This window comes from Miscanthus floridulus, chromosome 5, assembly GCF_019320115.1.
Source record: "Miscanthus floridulus cultivar M001 chromosome 5, ASM1932011v1, whole genome shotgun sequence".
Taxonomy (NCBI): domain Eukaryota; kingdom Viridiplantae; phylum Streptophyta; class Magnoliopsida; order Poales; family Poaceae; genus Miscanthus; species Miscanthus floridulus.
This window is the reverse complement of record NC_089584.1, coordinates 4,991,797-5,014,126: the sequence shown is the minus strand read 5'-3', so window position 1 is coordinate 5,014,126 and position 22,330 is coordinate 4,991,797. Positions and strand designations below refer to the sequence as shown.

The following is a 22,330-nucleotide window of genomic DNA, read 5'->3' as shown; positions in this document are numbered from 1 at the left end:
CATCTATTTGTGCATTTTGCGTATTGTTAAACTAAAGTAAAGTGGTATAAAAATAAGTTGTTGTACGATGGGTGAAATTTACTTATTTTTATCTTCCTTCACAAAGCTGTACTGTACTTAATGTGTTCTTTGAGATAAAAAAAAAATCGTCAATATCATTTCGCATGACAAAGACATGGAGAAAAATTACTTGATCTCAGTGAACTGAAGGACGGCTACTTGAATCGACATGGACGAATCTTGAGCACCAGCGGTCGCGGCGCGGCGTGCAGGTGCCTGCCGCCTCCGGTGTCTCAGCGGCACATCGCCCGGCACACGGGGCACGTCGGTCGCAGGCGCAGCCACGCGTCGACGCAGCGCGCGTGGAACGCGTGCGCGCAGCTGGGGAGCGCCCGCGCCGTCTCGCCTTCCTCGACGGCGCCCAGGCACACCGCGCACTTCTCCGTCGCGGTCGCGGCGGCAGCCGCCCCGGCCCCGCGGCTCACGACGACGAAGCATGGCAGCCGCGCGATGGCGGCGTTGTCGAGGCCTGATGATGAGGCGCCGTCGCTCCGTGCCGCCGGCGGGATGAGGTCGTCGTCGGCGCTCAGTGTAGCGAGCCGGTGGTTGGCGTAGAGGACCGCAGCATACCGCAGGAGGAGGAGGAAGGCGGAGAGCGCGGCGAGCTCGAGGACCACGCTAACGCGGTCGTACTCGCAGACGACGGCGACGGCCGCCGTTCCCGCGCCGACGATGTCCGATCCGGTGGCCGCCGGCATTGAGCGCGGATGGACGGACGGAGAGGCGGCGTGGACTTTCACTAGCAACAAGGAGCCGCTAATAATGCTACAGAGATACGGAGTACTACGCACATGCTGGCACGGGTAGTTATCGACCCCGGTACTTCACGCAAGCGCCGTACCGGTAACGCGATACGATCCGATGCTCCAATAAGCAGCCGATACCGTATAAAGTATCGGAAAATCGAGCCGAAGATATAAATAAAATTAACGAGGATACTTTGTTGATACATCTCGATACACCTCCGATACTCCAAGTCCCACACATAGTGTCCAATCACGATATTTTGTTTTCTATATATTACTATTAAATATACATTATACATATGTATACTAGTAACATTGAATGAAAAATAAAGTATCGCTGTATCATCGTATCCGTATCCCGTATCGGTGCAATGTGTGTCTCGTGCTCCGGATTCGCGAAGGCGCACACAAGTCGGTGCAGTGGATTGAGAGTCCAAAATTATCATCATGGCTGCTGTTTTTTGCGGGGCGCGTGGGTTGTCCCAGACTCCGAGTTCGGCAAGCGGCGCGGCAGTGGGTTTCTTTGGACTCTGTTCCCAGCACAATGGTCCGCGTCCCGCCCGCGGTAATAAAGTAGGTAAACGCGGTTGCCGGTCGGCGGACTGCCACTTGCTCTTTGTTTTATCATCATCCATTCCCCAGCGGCATCCATTTGCTTTGCACGATGTTTCGGCGCAACAAACATTCGCAGGGATATACTAGGACGAAGCGGAGAACTCGGGGTACCAGCAGTATTAGGAGACAGCAGAGGAGGGCCTTCTGGAGCCGCGTACATCGGAGCCCAGCAGCTCAGTCCGGCACAAGAGAATGACAGTGTGTATTAGCGTGTGAGTTTCTGCTGCCTGCGAGCAGAAGAGTTCAGTAGTGGCCATTAGGGAAGATTTAGATTAACAGAGAATACAAATCGAAACAAAATGGGAATCCATGGAGCGAGAATGACAACTCAAGATAGCAGTTCAAGGATCTTTTCATTACCAAAGTGTACAGATTCCTCAAGCAGACCAAAGAGCTGCTTGTCCAGAGCAACATCGTCTAATAAGCAACACACTGCCACACCATCTAGGATCTGAGCCAGCTCTGCATGTGTCACGGTCAACCAGCAACATCTGAACCAAGAAACTGTACCAGTTGAGTCTCAAACAACCTGAAAAGGAATTACAGAATGAAGGTTAACACAAACACGAGCTGAAAACCAGCGCACACAGGGGTTGCAGGATGGAAGCACGGCCTAAATTTTGAATCTGAATGCAAGAAATGGAATTCTTAGGATAGATATCATCGATGATTTGTTAGAACAGACGAGAGATGCAGCTGACATGTGTATAATAATAACACAAACACTTCCTAAAAACGCAAGGTTGGATTGCAAGAAAACAATCTGCCATATATATTTACTAATGCTGGGAAAGATAATTTTTCTACTGCCTGTTATCTAAACCATTAGATAGTTCAACAGTACACATTGGTGCATCAAAATAGGTGCAATCTTCTTGAATTGCTGGCAGCTGAATATTACCTTGGATTAGCCTGTGGTATTCTTTATCTACATCTTGATGTTGAAGTAGTCGGAATCAAAATGATGCAGCCTTACATATCCATCTTCACCACCACTCGAAAAGCTAATAAGATTAAAGAAAGAACATGGACAGAATTAGAAAAACCTTTTTTACTAAAAAAAAGCAACTTCAGAACATAAGAGAAAAGTATCTACAGCACATGTTGATAGTGTACAATGGTAGCTCTCATGAATCATTTTTTTTTCAACAGCGGCAATCAGAATAGCATATATAACCAGTGTGTCTGGTTGAAGTCATTGAGCTATCAGATCCCAAAGATGCATACGATAATAAAAAAGAATCTTTTTAAAAGGCCAGATTAATGGTAAAGCTACTGTGGGCAGAATGTAGCTCTCATACTCAAAATGTTCATCGAACTGAGGTCAGCATAGCATATATTGCCAATGTTGGCTACAATCAGTCTGAGCTACATGTAAACGTAGCATGGCTGAAGAGGAGAGATTCAGCCATATAAAAGGTAAAAATAAATAGCTTCAGAAATCAATGAAGACCAGATATGTCGTAGACATATGAAAAAGATAAAATAATGTTTACATAAAGAAAAGTGTCAATGTAGATAAAATATTTCAGACTAATTAACTTAAAAGAAAAGTGGGATAAAATGGAGAATCAGGACTGGTCGTTACATTGCTCCACAAATGAGCTAGAAAAAGAGATTTTTCAGAGAGTAAATTTGCATAAGATAAATCAATATGAAAACCTAATGAAAATTACACATAGCAAATAAAATCCTGTTCTCAGAAAGCTTATGGCATCCTTGTGTGGCTCAGAATAGCATATATTACCATGATTTACCATGGTAGAATCATTGAGCATATACAACAACAAAAAACACGAAATATGGGCATAACCTTATACAATGGACAGTGGACAAATGTTGATAGTAACAACAATGACTAGATAAGAAAAGCACTGTCAGAACAAAAAATATTACCTTCGCCCATCAGGATTAAATGCTAAAGCATTAATTGGCCCAAAACGTCCTTTAACACCACCAATTTCCTCTTGCAAAATCTAAAAGAGAGCAAGTTTTAATCAGAACAGTTCAAATATTGTAAGCATACAAAGTTTGGCAAGGAAGCAACACAAAAGGGGTAATACCTCGATACTTTATTAACTGGAAAAGAACTTACCTTGTGATAGAATTTAGCCTCAAATTTACCAGCACGGCGGTCTGTCATAGTCACATTCATTGCATCCTGACCACCTCCTAGAACTACCTAAAAACAGAAACGAAAATCTTAGGAAAATGGAACACAGATGATGGTACCACTGAGCTAAGAATCACATGTAGACCATAAACACAATGCATTCATCTACAGCTCAAAAAAATCAAACATGATAAATAGTGTTCTAGTGTAAATACAAAAAGAAGCGCAACAGCTAACAAAATGCATAAGCCATAGGTCAATAGCTTAAATGTGATAAAATACTTTTCTCCTAGTGTACACAGCAAATATGCAATGGCTGACAGAGTGACAGCGCAGTTACATATATACAAAATCACGACCTATGATTATTACATAAAAATGCACTAAATTGGACAAAGAGCCACTTTGCAATACCAGGTATATGAAGATCCGCTATACGGATTATGAAACCCAATTGGCAAACAAATTAGCTCAGCAGTGCACACAACCTGAGCATTTAGACAGACCCCATGCTACTTCACGAATCACAGATTCAACACAAAGCTCGTGACAATGTGTGAATATTACACAGGTCGACAGGCATTTTATGCTTTTCAGCTTTTGCCATGTGGCAAGGGAAAGTGGAATAGAAAAGATGTGTATAAATAAGTTTATGAAGAGGAACATACTGTATCATGTGTAGGAGAGATGTCAACAGAATTAACAGGTCTCTCTGTGACATACGTCTTGATCAGGGTTAGCGTTCTTGTATCCCATAGCTAGGCATGGAAAATTGAATGTCAGGGAAACTACAAATATCGTCATGTCAATCAACCTGAACAAATTCTAACCTTAGAAGATTTATCCAAGGAGCCAGTAATGAAATGTGACCAATCTGAGGATTTTGACAATGATGAAATGGTCTTCTGATGTCCAGATTCTTTATCAGACTCTTTCAGCAGTTGTCTAGTCTACATACAACTCAAAGAGGATCCCATGAGTGATGTGAAAAAACAGTCTCCATATTATGGAGAAACAATTAGCATTTTTTACAGTGTAAAAATGGCAGAGAAAGAGCAGCATTGATATTATATAAAAGCATAGCAGGTTTGATCTTGAATCCCACACCCACTTTCAGTTTCCTCATTTCCTCCCTTGAGTAAATGGTGCATTACATAAATCATCATGGCCTCGTTGGATGGGATTTTTAACTTTTTGCCATCCTTACGGATGGCACTCCTCCGTTTACCAGTTTTATGCGCGCTCCTACATAATTGCCATCACAAACAGTAAAACTCATACGCTTTTGCCACTTTCACTGATGTGGCACGCCAGGTGGGCATGCCAGCGTGGCAGCAAGCCAGGAAGCCCTCACTTAGCATGGGAAATGACCTATTTACCCATGCTGCTGCTCTCCCTGAAAGTGCATCTAGCCCTTTAGTGAGTTTTGGCTGATTGAATGACAACGTGATTAAATGACTAACCCGTTTGCTAAGTGTGGACAGGTAATAAGTTATCTCACAGGTACTTAGTGAAAGCCAAAATGATGTGTTGTTGTATAAACAATCTAGTTCAAGCACAAGACAACAATGCAAATGGAATTCATGTGAAGGCTTATTTATTGTGGGATTTTCATATACTATGTGAAAACAAGCTCGTGATTATTAGTTAATGAGACATGAGGGATTACATATGGAATGGTCTCATATTTGAAGCTTGCTAAATTAAAATAAAAAAGATAACAATACATATGAATGGATGATTCAACAAGATGTGACTTGATGGCTTGAGATGGTGAAGATAGCAAGAAAAGGCTTCGAGGTACTAAGCAAGGGTGAAGGGCAAGCGACGGCTTGGCGGCCGAAGAACCTAGCTAGGGTGAAGAAGAAAGTACTTGCATTTAGTTAAGGTACTAATCAAGCTAAGATGGTCATATTAATGTGAAGAATCAAATCTATAATGAATTATTTGATGGAAGTGACTTGATATATTTGGGATTATTCAAATTTGATAAATGGAATCAAGTCACATGCTCAAGATGGCTATGCTCAAGTGAAAAGATCAACATCAACTTGTTAGCACCCTTACTTGATGAAGATTGGAAGGGACGGCATCAATTCAAAAGAAATCAACTCAAGTGGTATAAATTCATTTTTCCTTTGATCTTGAGTTTAATAGGTATGACGTACTATTAAGAGGGATGCATCATATTGATAGATAATGTTTCATAAGTGCTCAAGCCAACTCATATGAGTTTTGAGTATTTGAGCGACAAAAGAGCTAACTGATTTCTTGCTGGTCTGGCAATACCGGACATGTCCGGTATTCACACCGGACGTGTCCGGTATTTGTCCAGCAGCTGTAAAATTGTTGTTCTCGGGTTGGTTCGTCGGGAGTTCCGACGTAGGTCGGGAGTTCTGAAGGTCGGGAGTCTCGGCATGGGTCGGGAGTTCCGCCGTCTCGCACTTCAACTGACTTGGAGGGTTCACTGTCCTGGTCATACCGGACGTGTCCGGTATGGATGACCAGAAGCCAACGGCTAGTTTTCAAAAGCCGTGAGGGTCAGGAGTTCCGACATGCATCGGGAGTTCCGACACCTCACTAACTTTAACTCAGTTACATATTTTTCAAATTTGCTGAGGGTCGGGAGTTCCGAAGTAAGTCGGGAGTTCCGACGGTCGAAAGTTTCGGCATTCATCGGGAGTTCCGACGCCTCATAACATCACTGTAACTTAGTTACCGTTGGCGCAGTATGAGTCATACCGGACGTCTCTGGTATTACAACGGCTATAAAACGGCTAGTTTTCCAAGAGGGCTATAAATACCCCCAAGCCTCCACCTTTGGAGGCTGCTGATTCTACTGATATAGACACATGTTTTTGAGCCTTGCCAACTCTCCAAAACCCTCTCTTAGTGAGTGTGTGATCCAAATTGCAAAATCAATTTATGTGTTGAGAGAGAATTTGAAAAAGAGAGCAAGCCACCACTTGAGCACTTGTGCATATTGTCAATCTCGTGATTCGCATTTGTTACTCTTGGACTCTTCGATCCTAGACGGCTAGGCGTCGTCGGAGAGCAACCGAGAGATTGTGGTTGCTTCGGAAAGTTTGTAACGGTCGATTCTGCTGCCTCGAAATCATTTAGTGGAAGGAGGAAAAGGAGTTGGAAAAGACTCCGGCTAGAGTGACCTTTGTGGTACCCTCTAGGGCTGACCTTTGTTGGGTCACCCACAGCCCCCTCAACGGAGAGTAGGACTCGAACGAGTCCGAACTTCGGTAAAACAAATATCGTGTCTCAAGTTGCATTTCATTCGATATTTGTGTTGCTCTAGCTCTTATGCAGGTTCTCTGTGTTTACTGATATCTCTAGTAGGTACCTGCAGTTTTGTTCGAAGATAGAAATCGAAAGGAGCAAGTTCGGGACTATTCTGTAGAAACCGTGCATACCGAACACGTCCGGAATTAGAGCTCTGTGCTGAAAATATTTACTTTCAGTTCTAACTTTGTGTTGTAGGGTTATAGCTTCTAGATACATTATTTATACCTTGTATACTATGTGGCCAACTTGTGAGGGGTGGTATTACTCTTATTTGGAGTTTCCACTAATTATTTCTGTATTTAAAGGTGTTAATTTTCAAAAACGTCTATTCACCCCCCTCTAGGTGGCATCCTAGGTCCTTTCAATTGGTATCAGAGCAAGGTTCTCACCTAAAGCTTCACCGCCATGAAAAAAGGATGTCGACGCCTATCGAGTTAGAACCGGTGCTTCTCCAAAATGATGGTTCAAACTTTCTAACTTGGTCAATACATGTACTCAATGCTTTTAGAGATATTAGTCCTCTTGTTGAGCATATTGTGGATGCAAGCATACCTCTTTCTATAGTTGATTAGAGCAACTATAAAAATTTGTCAAAAGAGGAAGAGATATGCGTGCAACTCAATGCTCAAGCTATTAATATTATTTTGAGTACATTGAGTGTAGAGGTTCAAGTTGAGGCAATCTTCAATGGACAACCACCTCTGGAGAGTGCTCATCTCATTTGGACTAGACTTCTTGATTTATATGGAAAATCCAAATGTGATGATGCACTTGAGATCGAGTCAATGGAAAGTATGTCCATTGTGTCATCATACAGCGAAGAAGCCTGGCAAGACCTCAAGAGTGCCGAGTCGGAGCAAGAAGTGCAAGCAGTGCATGACCCGCTGTCTGCCTGCAGTGTCCGATATGCCTACCGGACGTGTCCGGTATGGCCGAGGCAGCAGACCAGCAAGCAGCTGTTTGCAACGATGCTCAAGCCCAGTGGCAACCAAGTGAAGAGTCAACCTCAGTATCTCATGATACTCATCACTTGTGTCTCATGGCCAAGAAAAGCAAGAAAAAGAATAACAAGAAAGATCAAGAAAAGGAGAAAGCACAAGTGGATGATCAAGATAAGAGTGATGTTGAAGTTGAAGACAACTACAACCTTGATCATCTCAACCGCAAAGACAAGTTCATCATCATGAAGATAGTTGAAAAGAATGATGAACTTGAAGAAGAGATAGAGAAACAAGAGCAATCACTTCAAAATCAAGAAAAGTTTCTCATCTCCAAATTGCAAGAGCTAAAGGCAATAAATGAGAAGTATGAAAAATTGTCAATTGAGCATGCTTTAGTTACTAACTCCTCTTCTAGTGTTTCACAACTAGAGAAGGAAAACTTCAAGCTCAAGGCAAGGCTAGATGAACTATCAAGCAAGTATAATATGCTACAAGCAAATTTTGCTCATCTAAAGTGCTCTCATGAGGAAGTAGTAGAATCAAGCATCATGCTTGAGGTGGCTCATGAGGTTGTGATTACATCGGTAAAATTTTGTCAACCTCTCACACATCCGCTCACTAGTACATTATCTCAATTAAATATTTTTTGTACTAATGAGTGTGTTCCTCAAGCAAGCCAATCTTCGATTGAGCTAAATCTTATAGAAAACATAGAGCTCAAAGAAGAAGTGCAAAGATTAAAGAAAGATGTGATTCGGTTGAAGGGTAAGGAGAAAGCACAACCTTCTCAAGATAACCATGATAGCATGGTGAAGAAGCTTGAGAAGGGTTCAAACCTTGCTTCCTCCAAAGCCCAACAAAAGAATCACATCTCAAGCAAGGCCTACACAATCAAGAGCAAGAAACATGAAAAAAGACTATGCTATGGCTGTGGAGTGAATGGACATGAGATTACCATGTGTCCACACAAGAGTTGGGCCGACAAGTGTGAAGTGGCCAAACAAGTTGGCCAACCAAAGGAAAAGTAATGGACAAAGCACTTGTCTCATATGCAAGAAGTTGGGGCATCCAACCAAGAAATGCCCAATGTACAAGGAGGCAAGAAATGAAGCCCAAGTTGCAACAAGAAGATGCTATGGATGCAATGAGATGGGCCACAAGGTTGATAGATGTCCATACAAGCAAAGCAAGCATAGAGCAAACAAAGGCTGCATATGCTATGCTTGTAAAAGAAAAGGGCATCTAAGCTATGAATGCCCAAATGGTAAAACTCCTAAGCCAAACACATTTGTTTATAATAATATGCTTAGGAAGACCACAAATGGAGTTAGCACTAGTAAGGTGATGTGTTCACCACAAACTAGTGCTAAAGCCATTTGGGTGCCTAAGCACTTGTTGACTAACTCAAAAGGACCCAACAAGAGTTGGGTACCAAAGTGTGCTTAAGTTAATGATGTAGGTACTTGGTGATGAGATGAAGGTCTTGGGGTGGTTGAGCAAGCAATTTGACAATATTCGCTCAATCTATCAACCAATTCTTATCATAATCTCTTATATGGTTGACCAGAAGATAATTCAATGAACATATCATATATTTCATCCTCACCATTGGTAACAAGTACCTAAACCTTTTAGGATAGTCACTTTGTTCGTTTCGTGTTCTATAGTTCACAAATAGGTACATTTGTGAAATAATGAAAGTGGCTAATTAGATTCAATTAAAAAGAATTTTACTTTGCCATATGATGCTTTTAACGTCTCTCTAGTAAACCAATTCATTTGTTGAGATGCAAGTTTACAATAAATACTAGAGCTAAATGAAGAATTACAAGCAGTGAATTAATTGGTTCTATCCTGAACCTATCGGACGTGTCCGGAATTACTATCGGACGTGTCCGGTATGGCTAGGGACAGAATGTCAGTGTTTCTGTTCTGTGTATTCCGGACGTGTCCGGTATTACAGGAACCAGAACACTAATTAGATTGCAACTGAGTTTTTGATTCATATATTTTCATATATCACTAATTTACTAAGAAGCTTGTGATTTATTAAATCTAAATGGATTGTGAGCATCTCCGGATGTTTCGGCGCAACAAACATTCGCAGGGATATACTAGGACGAAGCGGAGAACTCGGGGTACCAGCAGTATTAGGAGACAGCAGAGGAGGGCCTTCTGGAGCCGCGTACATCGGAGCCCAGCAGCTCAGTCCGGCACAAGAGAATGACAGTGTGTATTAGCGTGTGAGTTTCTGCTGCCTGCGAGCAGAAGAGTTCAGTAGTGGCCATTAGGGAAGATTTAGATTAACAGAGAATACAAATCGAAACAAAATGGGAATCCATGGAGCGAGAATGACAACTCAAGATAGCAGTTCAAGGATCTTTTCATTACCAAAGTGTACAGATTCCTCAAGCAGACCAAAGAGCTGCTTGTCCAGAGCAACATCGTCTAATAAGCAACACACTGCCACACCATCTAGGATCTGAGCCAGCTCTGCATGTGTCACGGTCAACCAGCAACATCTGAACCAAGAAACTGTACCAGTTGAGTCTCAAACAACCTGAAAAGGAATTACAGAATGAAGGTTAACACAAACACGAGCTGAAAACCAGCGCACACAGGGGTTGCAGGATGGAAGCACGGCCTAAATTTTGAATCTGAATGCAAGAAATGGAATTCTTAGGATAGATATCATCGATGATTTGTTAGAACAGACGAGAGATGCAGCTGACATGTGTATAATAATAACACAAACACTTCCTAAAAACGCAAGGTTGGATTGCAAGAAAACAATCTGCCATATATATTTACTAATGCTGGGAAAGATAATTTTTCTACTGCCTGTTATCTAAACCATTAGATAGTTCAACAGTACACATTGGTGCATCAAAATAGGTGCAATCTTCTTGAATTGCTGGCAGCTGAATATTACCTTGGATTAGCCTGTGGTATTCTTTATCTACATCTTGATGTTGAAGTAGTCGGAATCAAAATGATGCAGCCTTACATATCCATCTTCACCACCACTCGAAAAGCTAATAAGATTAAAGAAAGAACATGGACAGAATTAGAAAAACCTTTTTTACTAAAAAAAAGCAACTTCAGAACATAAGAGAAAAGTATCTACAGCACATGTTGATAGTGTACAATGGTAGCTCTCATGAATCATTTTTTTTTCAACAGCGGCAATCAGAATAGCATATATAACCAGTGTGTCTGGTTGAAGTCATTGAGCTATCAGATCCCAAAGATGCATACGATAATAAAAAAGAATCTTTTTAAAAGGCCAGATTAATGGTAAAGCTACTGTGGGCAGAATGTAGCTCTCATACTCAAAATGTTCATCGAACTGAGGTCAGCATAGCATATATTGCCAATGTTGGCTACAATCAGTCTGAGCTACATGTAAACGTAGCATGGCTGAAGAGGAGAGATTCAGCCATATAAAAGGTAAAAATAAATAGCTTCAGAAATCAATGAAGACCAGATATGTCGTAGACATATGAAAAAGATAAAATAATGTTTACATAAAGAAAAGTGTCAATGTAGATAAAATATTTCAGACTAATTAACTTAAAAGAAAAGTGGGATAAAATGGAGAATCAGGACTGGTCGTTACATTGCTCCACAAATGAGCTAGAAAAAGAGATTTTTCAGAGAGTAAATTTGCATAAGATAAATCAATATGAAAACCTAATGAAAATTACACATAGCAAATAAAATCCTGTTCTCAGAAAGCTTATGGCATCCTTGTGTGGCTCAGAATAGCATATATTACCATGATTTACCATGGTAGAATCATTGAGCATATACAACAACAAAAAACACGAAATATGGGCATAACCTTATACAATGGACAGTGGACAAATGTTGATAGTAACAACAATGACTAGATAAGAAAAGCACTGTCAGAACAAAAAATATTACCTTCGCCCATCAGGATTAAATGCTAAAGCATTAATTGGCCCAAAACGTCCTTTAACACCACCAATTTCCTCTTGCAAAATCTAAAAGAGAGCAAGTTTTAATCAGAACAGTTCAAATATTGTAAGCATACAAAGTTTGGCAAGGAAGCAACACAAAAGGGGTAATACCTCGATACTTTATTAACTGGAAAAGAACTTACCTTGTGATAGAATTTAGCCTCAAATTTACCAGCACGGCGGTCTGTCATAGTCACATTCATTGCATCCTGACCACCTCCTAGAACTACCTAAAAACAGAAACGAAAATCTTAGGAAAATGGAACACAGATGATGGTACCACTGAGCTAAGAATCACATGTAGACCATAAACACAATGCATTCATCTACAGCTCAAAAAAATCAAACATGATAAATAGTGTTCTAGTGTAAATACAAAAAGAAGCGCAACAGCTAACAAAATGCATAAGCCATAGGTCAATAGCTTAAATGTGATAAAATACTTTTCTCCTAGTGTACACAGCAAATATGCAATGGCTGACAGAGTGACAGCGCAGTTACATATATACAAAATCACGACCTATGATTATTACATAAAAATGCACTAAATTGGACAAAGAGCCACTTTGCAATACCAGGTATATGAAGATCCGCTATACGGATTATGAAACCCAATTGGCAAACAAATTAGCTCAGCAGTGCACACAACCTGAGCATTTAGACAGACCCCATGCTACTTCACGAATCACAGATTCAACACAAAGCTCGTGACAATGTGTGAATATTACACAGGTCGACAGGCATTTTATGCTTTTCAGCTTTTGCCATGTGGCAAGGGAAAGTGGAATAGAAAAGATGTGTATAAATAAGTTTATGAAGAGGAACATACTGTATCATGTGTAGGAGAGATGTCAACAGAATTAACAGGTCTCTCTGTGACATACGTCTTGATCAGGGTTAGCGTTCTTGTATCCCATAGCTAGGCATGGAAAATTGAATGTCAGGGAAACTACAAATATCGTCATGTCAATCAACCTGAACAAATTCTAACCTTAGAAGATTTATCCAAGGAGCCAGTAATGAAATGTGACCAATCTGAGGATTTTGACAATGATGAAATGGTCTTCTGATGTCCAGATTCTTTATCAGACTCTTTCAGCAGTTGTCTAGTCTACATACAACTCAAAGAGGATCCCATGAGTGATGTGAAAAAACAGTCTCCATATTATGGAGAAACAATTAGCATTTTTTACAGTGTAAAAATGGCAGAGAAAGAGCAGCATTGATATTATATAAAAGCATAGCAGGTTTGATCTTGAATCCCACACCCACTTTCAGTTTCCTCATTTCCTCCCTTGAGTAAATGGTGCATTACATAAATCATCATGGCCTCGTTGGATGGGATTTTTAACTTTTTGCCATCCTTACGGATGGCACTCCTCCGTTTACCAGTTTTATGCGCGCTCCTACATAATTGCCATCACAAACAGTAAAACTCATACGCTTTTGCCACTTTCACTGATGTGGCACGCCAGGTGGGCATGCCAGCGTGGCAGCAAGCCAGGAAGCCCTCACTTAGCATGGGAAATGACCTATTTACCCATGCTGCTGCTCTCCCTGAAAGTGCATCTAGCCCTTTAGTGAGTTTTGGCTGATTGAATGACAACGTGATTAAATGACTAACCCGTTTGCTAAGTGTGGACAGGTAATAAGTTATCTCACAGGTACTTAGTGAAAGCCAAAATGATGTGTTGTTGTATAAACAATCTAGTTCAAGCACAAGACAACAATGCAAATGGAATTCATGTGAAGGCTTATTTATTGTGGGATTTTCATATACTATGTGAAAACAAGCTCGTGATTATTAGTTAATGAGACATGAGGGATTACATATGGAATGGTCTCATATTTGAAGCTTGCTAAATTAAAATAAAAAAGATAACAATACATATGAATGGATGATTCAACAAGATGTGACTTGATGGCTTGAGATGGTGAAGATAGCAAGAAAAGGCTTCGAGGTACTAAGCAAGGGTGAAGGGCAAGCGACGGCTTGGCGGCCGAAGAACCTAGCTAGGGTGAAGAAGAAAGTACTTGCATTTAGTTAAGGTACTAATCAAGCTAAGATGGTCATATTAATGTGAAGAATCAAATCTATAATGAATTATTTGATGGAAGTGACTTGATATATTTGGGATTATTCAAATTTGATAAATGGAATCAAGTCACATGCTCAAGATGGCTATGCTCAAGTGAAAAGATCAACATCAACTTGTTAGCACCCTTACTTGATGAAGATTGGAAGGGACGGCATCAATTCAAAAGAAATCAACTCAAGTGGTATAAATTCATTTTTCCTTTGATCTTGAGTTTAATAGGTATGACGTACTATTAAGAGGGATGCATCATATTGATAGATAATGTTTCATAAGTGCTCAAGCCAACTCATATGAGTTTTGAGTATTTGAGCGACAAAAGAGCTAACTGATTTCTTGCTGGTCTGGCAATACCGGACATGTCCGGTATTCACACCGGACGTGTCCGGTATTTGTCCAGCAGCTGTAAAATTGTTGTTCTCGGGTTGGTTCGTCGGGAGTTCCGACGTAGGTCGGGAGTTCTGAAGGTCGGGAGTCTCGGCATGGGTCGGGAGTTCCGCCGTCTCGCACTTCAACTGACTTGGAGGGTTCACTGTCCTGGTCATACCGGACGTGTCCGGTATGGATGACCAGAAGCCAACGGCTAGTTTTCAAAAGCCGTGAGGGTCAGGAGTTCCGACATGCATCGGGAGTTCCGACACCTCACTAACTTTAACTCAGTTACATATTTTTCAAATTTGCTGAGGGTCGGGAGTTCCGAAGTAAGTCGGGAGTTCCGACGGTCGAAAGTTTCGGCATTCATCGGGAGTTCCGACGCCTCATAACATCACTGTAACTTAGTTACCGTTGGCGCAGTATGAGTCATACCGGACGTCTCTGGTATTACAACGGCTATAAAACGGCTAGTTTTCCAAGAGGGCTATAAATACCCCCAAGCCTCCACCTTTGGAGGCTGCTGATTCTACTGATATAGACACATGTTTTTGAGCCTTGCCAACTCTCCAAAACCCTCTCTTAGTGAGTGTGTGATCCAAATTGCAAAATCAATTTATGTGTTGAGAGAGAATTTGAAAAAGAGAGCAAGCCACCACTTGAGCACTTGTGCATATTGTCAATCTCGTGATTCGCATTTGTTACTCTTGGACTCTTCGATCCTAGACGGCTAGGCGTCGTCGGAGAGCAACCGAGAGATTGTGGTTGCTTCGGAAAGTTTGTAACGGTCGATTCTGCTGCCTCGAAATCATTTAGTGGAAGGAGGAAAAGGAGTTGGAAAAGACTCCGGCTAGAGTGACCTTTGTGGTACCCTCTAGGGCTGACCTTTGTTGGGTCACCCACAGCCCCCTCAACGGAGAGTAGGACTCGAACGAGTCCGAACTTCGGTAAAACAAATATCGTGTCTCAAGTTGCATTTCATTCGATATTTGTGTTGCTCTAGCTCTTATGCAGGTTCTCTGTGTTTACTGATATCTCTAGTAGGTACCTGCAGTTTTGTTCGAAGATAGAAATCGAAAGGAGCAAGTTCGGGACTATTCTGTAGAAACCGTGCATACCGAACACGTCCGGAATTAGAGCTCTGTGCTGAAAATATTTACTTTCAGTTCTAACTTTGTGTTGTAGGGTTATAGCTTCTAGATACATTATTTATACCTTGTATACTATGTGGCCAACTTGTGAGGGGTGGTATTACTCTTATTTGGAGTTTCCACTAATTATTTCTGTATTTAAAGGTGTTAATTTTCAAAAACGTCTATTCACCCCCCTCTAGGTGGCATCCTAGGTCCTTTCAATTGGTATCAGAGCAAGGTTCTCACCTAAAGCTTCACCGCCATGAAAAAAGGATGTCGACGCCTATCGAGTTAGAACCGGTGCTTCTCCAAAATGATGGTTCAAACTTTCTAACTTGGTCAATACATGTACTCAATGCTTTTAGAGATATTAGTCCTCTTGTTGAGCATATTGTGGATGCAAGCATACCTCTTTCTATAGTTGATTAGAGCAACTATAAAAATTTGTCAAAAGAGGAAGAGATATGCGTGCAACTCAATGCTCAAGCTATTAATATTATTTTGAGTACATTGAGTGTAGAGGTTCAAGTTGAGGCAATCTTCAATGGACAACCACCTCTGGAGAGTGCTCATCTCATTTGGACTAGACTTCTTGATTTATATGGAAAATCCAAATGTGATGATGCACTTGAGATCGAGTCAATGGAAAGTATGTCCATTGTGTCATCATACAGCGAAGAAGCCTGGCAAGACCTCAAGAGTGCCGAGTCGGAGCAAGAAGTGCAAGCAGTGCATGACCCGCTGTCTGCCTGCAGTGTCCGATATGCCTACCGGACGTGTCCGGTATGGCCGAGGCAGCAGACCAGCAAGCAGCTGTTTGCAACGATGCTCAAGCCCAGTGGCAACCAAGTGAAGAGTCAACCTCAGTATCTCATGATACTCATCACTTGTGTCTCATGGCCAAGAAAAGCAAGAAAAAGAATAACAAGAAAGATCAAGAAAAGGAGAAAGCACAAGTGGATGATCAAGATAAGAGTGATGTTGAAGTTGAAGACAACTACAACCTTGATCATCTCAACCGCAAAGACAAGTTCATCATCATGAAGATAGTTGAAAAGAATGATGAACTTGAAGAAGAGATAGAGAAACAAGAGCAATCACTTCAAAATCAAGAAAAGTTTCTCATCTCCAAATTGCAAGAGCTAAAGGCAATAAATGAGAAGTATGAAAAATTGTCAATTGAGCATGCTTTAGTTACTAACTCCTCTTCTAGTGTTTCACAACTAGAGAAGGAAAACTTCAAGCTCAAGGCAAGGCTAGATGAACTATCAAGCAAGTATAATATGCTACAAGCAAATTTTGCTCATCTAAAGTGCTCTCATGAGGAAGTAGTAGAATCAAGCATCATGCTTGAGGTGGCTCATGAGGTTGTGATTACATCGGTAAAATTTTGTCAACCTCTCACACATCCGCTCACTAGTACATTATCTCAATTAAATATTTTTTGTACTAATGAGTGTGTTCCTCAAGCAAGCCAATCTTCGATTGAGCTAAATCTTATAGAAAACATAGAGCTCAAAGAAGAAGTGCAAAGATTAAAGAAAGATGTGATTCGGTTGAAGGGTAAGGAGAAAGCACAACCTTCTCAAGATAACCATGATAGCATGGTGAAGAAGCTTGAGAAGGGTTCAAACCTTGCTTCCTCCAAAGCCCAACAAAAGAATCACATCTCAAGCAAGGCCTACACAATCAAGAGCAAGAAACATGAAAAAAGACTATGCTATGGCTGTGGAGTGAATGGACATGAGATTACCATGTGTCCACACAAGAGTTGGGCCGACAAGTGTGAAGTGGCCAAACAAGTTGGCCAACCAAAGGAAAAGTAATGGACAAAGCACTTGTCTCATATGCAAGAAGTTGGGGCATCCAACCAAGAAATGCCCAATGTACAAGGAGGCAAGAAATGAAGCCCAAGTTGCAACAAGAAGATGCTATGGATGCAATGAGATGGGCCACAAGGTTGATAGATGTCCATACAAGCAAAGCAAGCATAGAGCAAACAAAGGCTGCATATGCTATGCTTGTAAAAGAAAAGGGCATCTAAGCTATGAATGCCCAAATGGTAAAACTCCTAAGCCAAACACATTTGTTTATAATAATATGCTTAGGAAGACCACAAATGGAGTTAGCACTAGTAAGGTGATGTGTTCACCACAAACTAGTGCTAAAGCCATTTGGGTGCCTAAGCACTTGTTGACTAACTCAAAAGGACCCAACAAGAGTTGGGTACCAAAGTGTGCTTAAGTTAATGATGTAGGTACTTGGTGATGAGATGAAGGTCTTGGGGTGGTTGAGCAAGCAATTTGACAATATTCGCTCAATCTATCAACCAATTCTTATCATAATCTCTTATATGGTTGACCAGAAGATAATTCAATGAACATATCATATATTTCATCCTCACCATTGGTAACAAGTACCTAAACCTTTTAGGATAGTCACTTTGTTCGTTTCGTGTTCTATAGTTCACAAATAGGTACATTTGTGAAATAATGAAAGTGGCTAATTAGATTCAATTAAAAAGAATTTTACTTTGCCATATGATGCTTTTAACGTCTCTCTAGTAAACCAATTCATTTGTTGAGATGCAAGTTTACAATAAATACTAGAGCTAAATGAAGAATTACAAGCAGTGAATTAATTGGTTCTATCCTGAACCTATCGGACGTGTCCGGAATTACTATCGGACGTGTCCGGTATGGCTAGGGACAGAATGCAGTGTTTCTGTTCTGTGTATTCCGGACGTGTCCGGTATTACAGGAACCAGAACACTAATTAGATTGCAACTGAGTTTTTGATTCATATATTTTCATATATCACTAATTTACTAAGAAGCTTGTGATTTATTAAATCTAAATGGATTGTGAGCATCTCCCGAACTTAATTTTAAATATGGCAATTTTATTTGATTTATGGTCAAAATAGAAAATTGACTCTCAAATTCTTAAAAGAATAAAGTGCTTGTTGAAAGTCATTCAAATTACTTGAAGCACTTATTTAGGGAGAGCTAAATTTCTATTTTGCACCATTGTGACCTAACAAATTTATCTAGCATTCTTTGTAGTTCTTTGGATGAAAATGTATCTAGCATGATTATTTGGCAATTGAGGTCAACATAAAGATCATCATGCTATTTATCCTCTTAGTGGTATTCTTGTGGGCTCAGGGCAAAGGTATGTGTTTACATACATACATTGTAAGTGCATCTAAGGCCCTTTGTATGTTAGAATGTGCATTTGTGTGACATAGGAGAGATGTCTTTCAAAACCACTAACTAGCATGAGTAGGAAGTGTGAATTTAAAAAATTATTTGAATCTTGGTCTTTGTGACCTAGCCTTATCATGTGATGATTATAGCTCTCCTTGATTGTTTGATTGACTAATCACACATGATATGGCTTTCTTAAGTCCACAATCCACTATCTCTCTCTCTCTCTCAAGTAAGCGAAATCTTGTATATGCCAAATATTTGGAAAAGAGAAAATCTTTTTGCAGGCATTGGATAAGGAAAGTGATGATACTCAGCTTGGATCAAGATTATATACCTTTTGGACTAAGAAATAATAGAAAAGGGGATTGGAAGAGAGAAAACACATTTTGGAATAAATTGGGCCAGCCCATGTATACTAGGACGTGTCCGGTATGATACCGGACGTGTCCGATATGAGCGGGACTATAAAAATAGAGCGTACCCCTTTGGCCCAAACAGACTTGTCTCCTCCTGAACCAACTAGTCGATGCCCTTCTTCCCACCTAGAGTGACCGAGGATTTCACCAAGGAAAAGAAGAGAAGGAGATTGCATTGGAGAAGGCTTGGATCAAGGATCGAAGGCCCGTGGATTTGGATTTCTCATCGCCTTCTCATCTCTTCTCTCAAGGTACCATAATCACGGACCTCGTCCGATCTACATGGTCAATACATGATTTTGAAATTCCTTCAGTCAATATGCTGCATTGGTGATGTAGAAGTAATGCCCAAAGTTTGGTATTAATCCATGTTGGTTTGAATCAAGGAACCCTGGTTAGGGTTGCTGGTCACCCATACTGGACGTGTCCGGTATGCTACCGAACGTGTCCGGTATGGCCCAGCAGAGCAGGCTCTCTGCTTCCTTTGATTCAATCCTATCCTAGAATTGTATATTAGGCATAGTTTCTTCAGTATCTATGCTTTACAAACCTTGTGACAATGTGTGTCGAGGTGATTGTAAAACCTTGGATAAAAGAATCTATGTCTGATTACAATTCAAAAATAAGCTATGGGCATGTATCTAAAATTCTATGAAAATCTTTGGATACAGGACAGCAGCTATAAGTGGACAACAGGAGCTAAGGTCCAAGCACAGGCATGATCCAGCACTTGAGAAGTACAAGAAGGCGAGACAGGATATGCATCCTGGATTCAAGCCAACCAGCAGGAGGTCTACTAGGGCTACCTCTAGTGCAGCAGCTCAGTATGCAGAGGGGTCTAGGAGCTCTTCTTCTGACACAGACACTGATGAGTTCAGAATGGAGTCTAGAGAAGAAAGAAAGAGGAAGAGTACTGATAGAGGATCAGATGATGACAGCTTAGATGAGGAGCAAGAGATTGAGGAGGAGGAGTCAGTTCCTCTAGCTCAACACCAGCCTGATCAGGGGATGCATTATGGTCTTCTTGAGACACGTATGCCCAATGTGCCCTCCTATGTTCCCAAGGGTTGACTACAGAGGAAAGGGTATGACCAGGAGAGCTAGAGATGAGCGAAGGGTTGATTCTGAGAGACTTACCTAAGGTTTAGTACGATCACCAGCTTCTAGACAGCCTTTCACCTGGATTTCTACTCCAGTGTGATTCTCACCTAGGAACCCAGTGATTGCTAGGTCTCAGTGGATTGACTAGGCAATATATTAGAGAGTTGCAGAAGGCCTCAGTTGATCATGCCATTGCCATCTGCCAGAGCACAGGAGTTTATGAGATCATGGAGTTTTAGCATGACTAGGAACACAGAGGTAGTAGCTCAGTTCTATGCTACTCTGTTTGTTGAGGAGGATGAGCGGCGGATGCACTAGGATGCTTGAGGGCCAGTGGTACAGTGTTGACTATGATGTTTTTGCCGCCCACCTTGGCTTCTCAAAGGATGATCTCTAGAGGGATAGGATCCACACCGAGCAGGTGTTACCCCCTGAGCAGCTCGCATATATGTATCCTCCTGGTGGTGAGAGAGGAGCTATGGGGAAGGTTCTAGGTCTTCACCCTACCTACAGGTACCTAGACAGGATGTTCAGGAAGACTATTAATTATAAGGGTGGAGACAAGGGCAACATTGCTGATTACTCTAGGAACCTACTTCATAGGATGGCACCTGATGCTCGGCCCTTCAGCGTGTTTGATTTTATTTGGTCCGAGATCAGGAGTGTTGGAGAGAGGCCCCTCAAGGAATGTGGTTTTGCTCCTTATATCATGCATATGATTGAGCAGGTGACAGGGCACACATTCGAGTATGATAAGATTCACAAGGCCCTAAAGATTATTACAGATCTGCCTGAGACAGGGTTACCTCCTAGTAGGACCAGGAGGAGGCAGGCAGCAGCACCTAGAGGCAGATGCACCTAGGAGTGGTGCACCAGTAGGAGCTTCACCTTCACCACGTGCTCCTTCACGTTCTACTTCACGCTGTGGCAGTCCTCCCTCACCTATCCGCTGGCTTTTCAGCTCCATATTTGGGATGTACCGTGACATCCAAACCAGGCAGCAGAAGGAGAGGGAGGCTAGGAGGAAGGATACTTGAACCTTGAAGCAAATTGCTTCTAGGCTTGAGCTTGATCCTCCTAGGTCTCCTCTATCAGATGAGGTAGCTAGTGAGCCAGAGACTGAGGAGCAGCAGCAGGCCAGATATGACAGAGAGTATGTTGAGTTCATACAGTGATAGCAGTAGCAGCAGCAGGCACCTGAGCACCCTGACACTCTACCACTTTAGGCTCGTGTGCCTACTCACTCTCAGCCACGTCCCAGCACTGTAGATGACCTTGCTTCAGATTGGTGGAGTGACCTGACAGGTGGTGGCGGCTACTATGGGTCTGGTGGCTATGACCCATCTGGTGCAGGTGGTTCTCGCCCAGCTGGTGTTACCCGCTTTGATGACGAAGATGCTGGGAGAGACGAAGATGATGATGATGAGTGATGTCAGAGATTAGTAACAGCTTGTAGCCCCTTTGTCCTTAGTATGTCATTGTTGGACCTTTGTGGTGATAGATGACAAAGGGGGAGAGAGACTGATTAAAGCTTCAGGATAGTTTCATTTGCTTATCTTTGTACCTGAAGATATGTACTGCAGGCTGTAGTTTCTTGTCTTTGAACTTCATTGATGTATCTTGGATTTGAGATAGACATGTATCTTGTGAGAGATGAGACTTATGCTTTATCTATGTATCTCGTGAGACATGATCTTAATATATATATTTCAGTGGCTTATGGACTTGAGAAAATTTATAATGAGTGCTATGTGTAAATTACATGAGTTATATTTATTGTCATAAGGACTATGCATGCTAGAATGAAAATATTTGATGTGATGTCTTTCTATTTATTCTTGTGTGATATATCTTGTCATATGCATCACGGTTTCACTTTGTCACACACACATGCACCCCACGGATGCAATGATTTAGGGGGAGTCTCCTATATATTTTAGTATGTGCAATTGACAATTGAGGTCATTTTGTGAATTCTAATCATAAGCACATATTAAGGGGGAGCCTCTCATAAATTATTGAACCCAAAAGTTTAAATGTTTATATCCTTGTGTAAGCTTTAATTAAGTTGTCATCAATCACCAAAAAGGAGGAGATTGAAAGTACATCTAGCCCTTTAGTGGGTTTTGGCTGATTGAATGACAACATGATTAAAGGACTAACCCGTTTGCTAAGTGTGGACAGGTAATAGGTTATCTCACAGGTACTTAGTGAAAGCCAAAATGATGTGTTGTTGTATAAACAAT

General features: G+C 41.4%; 2 protein-coding genes, 1 long non-coding RNA gene and 6 other non-coding genes across 9 annotated transcripts; all 9 read right to left on the bottom strand.

Moving 5' to 3' along the window:
• Positions 1-284: 284 nt before the first annotated feature.
• LOC136451395 (RING-H2 finger protein ATL40-like) lies at positions 285-817 on the bottom strand. The gene has a single exon (XM_066452099.1). It carries the CDS (start codon positions 756-758, stop codon positions 294-296), a length of 465 nt encoding a protein of 154 aa, XP_066308196.1. The 5' UTR covers positions 759-817; the 3' UTR covers positions 285-293.
• Positions 818-2,320: 1,503 nt separating this feature from the next.
• LOC136454166 (eukaryotic translation initiation factor 3 subunit I-like) lies at positions 2,321-4,942 on the bottom strand. The gene is made up of 7 exons (XM_066454698.1): positions 4,914-4,942; positions 4,689-4,779; positions 4,365-4,484; positions 4,203-4,292; positions 3,517-3,603; positions 3,318-3,397; positions 2,321-2,425 (listed from the first exon to the last, which is right to left on the bottom strand). Exons 1-7 carry the CDS (start codon positions 4,940-4,942, stop codon positions 2,350-2,352), a joined length of 573 nt encoding a protein of 190 aa, XP_066310795.1. The 3' UTR covers positions 2,321-2,349.
• Positions 2,544-2,626, bottom strand: LOC136455720 (small nucleolar RNA U54). The gene has a single exon (XR_010759195.1). It is a non-coding gene; the product is annotated as a small nucleolar RNA U54 (small nucleolar RNA).
• LOC136455724 (small nucleolar RNA U54) lies at positions 2,712-2,791 on the bottom strand. The gene has a single exon (XR_010759199.1). It is a non-coding gene; the product is annotated as a small nucleolar RNA U54 (small nucleolar RNA).
• On the bottom strand, positions 3,116-3,198 carry LOC136455722 (small nucleolar RNA U54). Its single transcript, XR_010759197.1, has one exon. It is a non-coding gene; the product is annotated as a small nucleolar RNA U54 (small nucleolar RNA).
• Positions 4,943-10,702: 5,760 nt separating the features above from the next.
• LOC136451394 (uncharacterized) lies at positions 10,703-12,912 on the bottom strand. Its single transcript, XR_010758589.1, has 5 exons — positions 12,747-12,912; positions 12,585-12,674; positions 11,899-11,985; positions 11,700-11,779; positions 10,703-10,807 (listed from the first exon to the last, which is right to left on the bottom strand). It is a non-coding gene; the product is annotated as an uncharacterized lncRNA (long non-coding RNA).
• Positions 10,926-11,008, bottom strand: LOC136455719 (small nucleolar RNA U54). Its single transcript, XR_010759194.1, has one exon. It is a non-coding gene; the product is annotated as a small nucleolar RNA U54 (small nucleolar RNA).
• Positions 11,094-11,173, bottom strand: LOC136455723 (small nucleolar RNA U54). The gene has a single exon (XR_010759198.1). It is a non-coding gene; the product is annotated as a small nucleolar RNA U54 (small nucleolar RNA).
• Positions 11,498-11,580, bottom strand: LOC136455721 (small nucleolar RNA U54). Its single transcript, XR_010759196.1, has one exon. It is a non-coding gene; the product is annotated as a small nucleolar RNA U54 (small nucleolar RNA).
• Positions 12,913-22,330: the final 9,418 nt, after the last annotated feature.

What these genes read in the sequence shown, in the direction of transcription:
- LOC136451395 (XM_066452099.1), bottom strand. Translation starts at nt 758, where the DNA reads ATGCCGGCGGCCACCGGATCGGACATCGTCGGCGCGGGAACGGCGGCC.
- LOC136454166 (XM_066454698.1), bottom strand. Translation starts at nt 4,942, where the DNA reads ATGCACTTTCAGGGAGAGCAGCAGCATGG. An exon ending in CAGGGAGAGCAGCAGCATGG is followed by an intron (nt 4,780 to 4,913) that starts GTAAATAGGTCA and finishes GCAATTATGTAG; the next exon opens with GAGCGCGCATAAAACTGGTA. An exon ending in AGGCTAAATTCTATCACAAG is followed by an intron (nt 3,398 to 3,516) that starts GTAAGTTCTTTT and finishes GCTCTCTTTTAG; the next exon opens with ATTTTGCAAGAGGAAATTGG.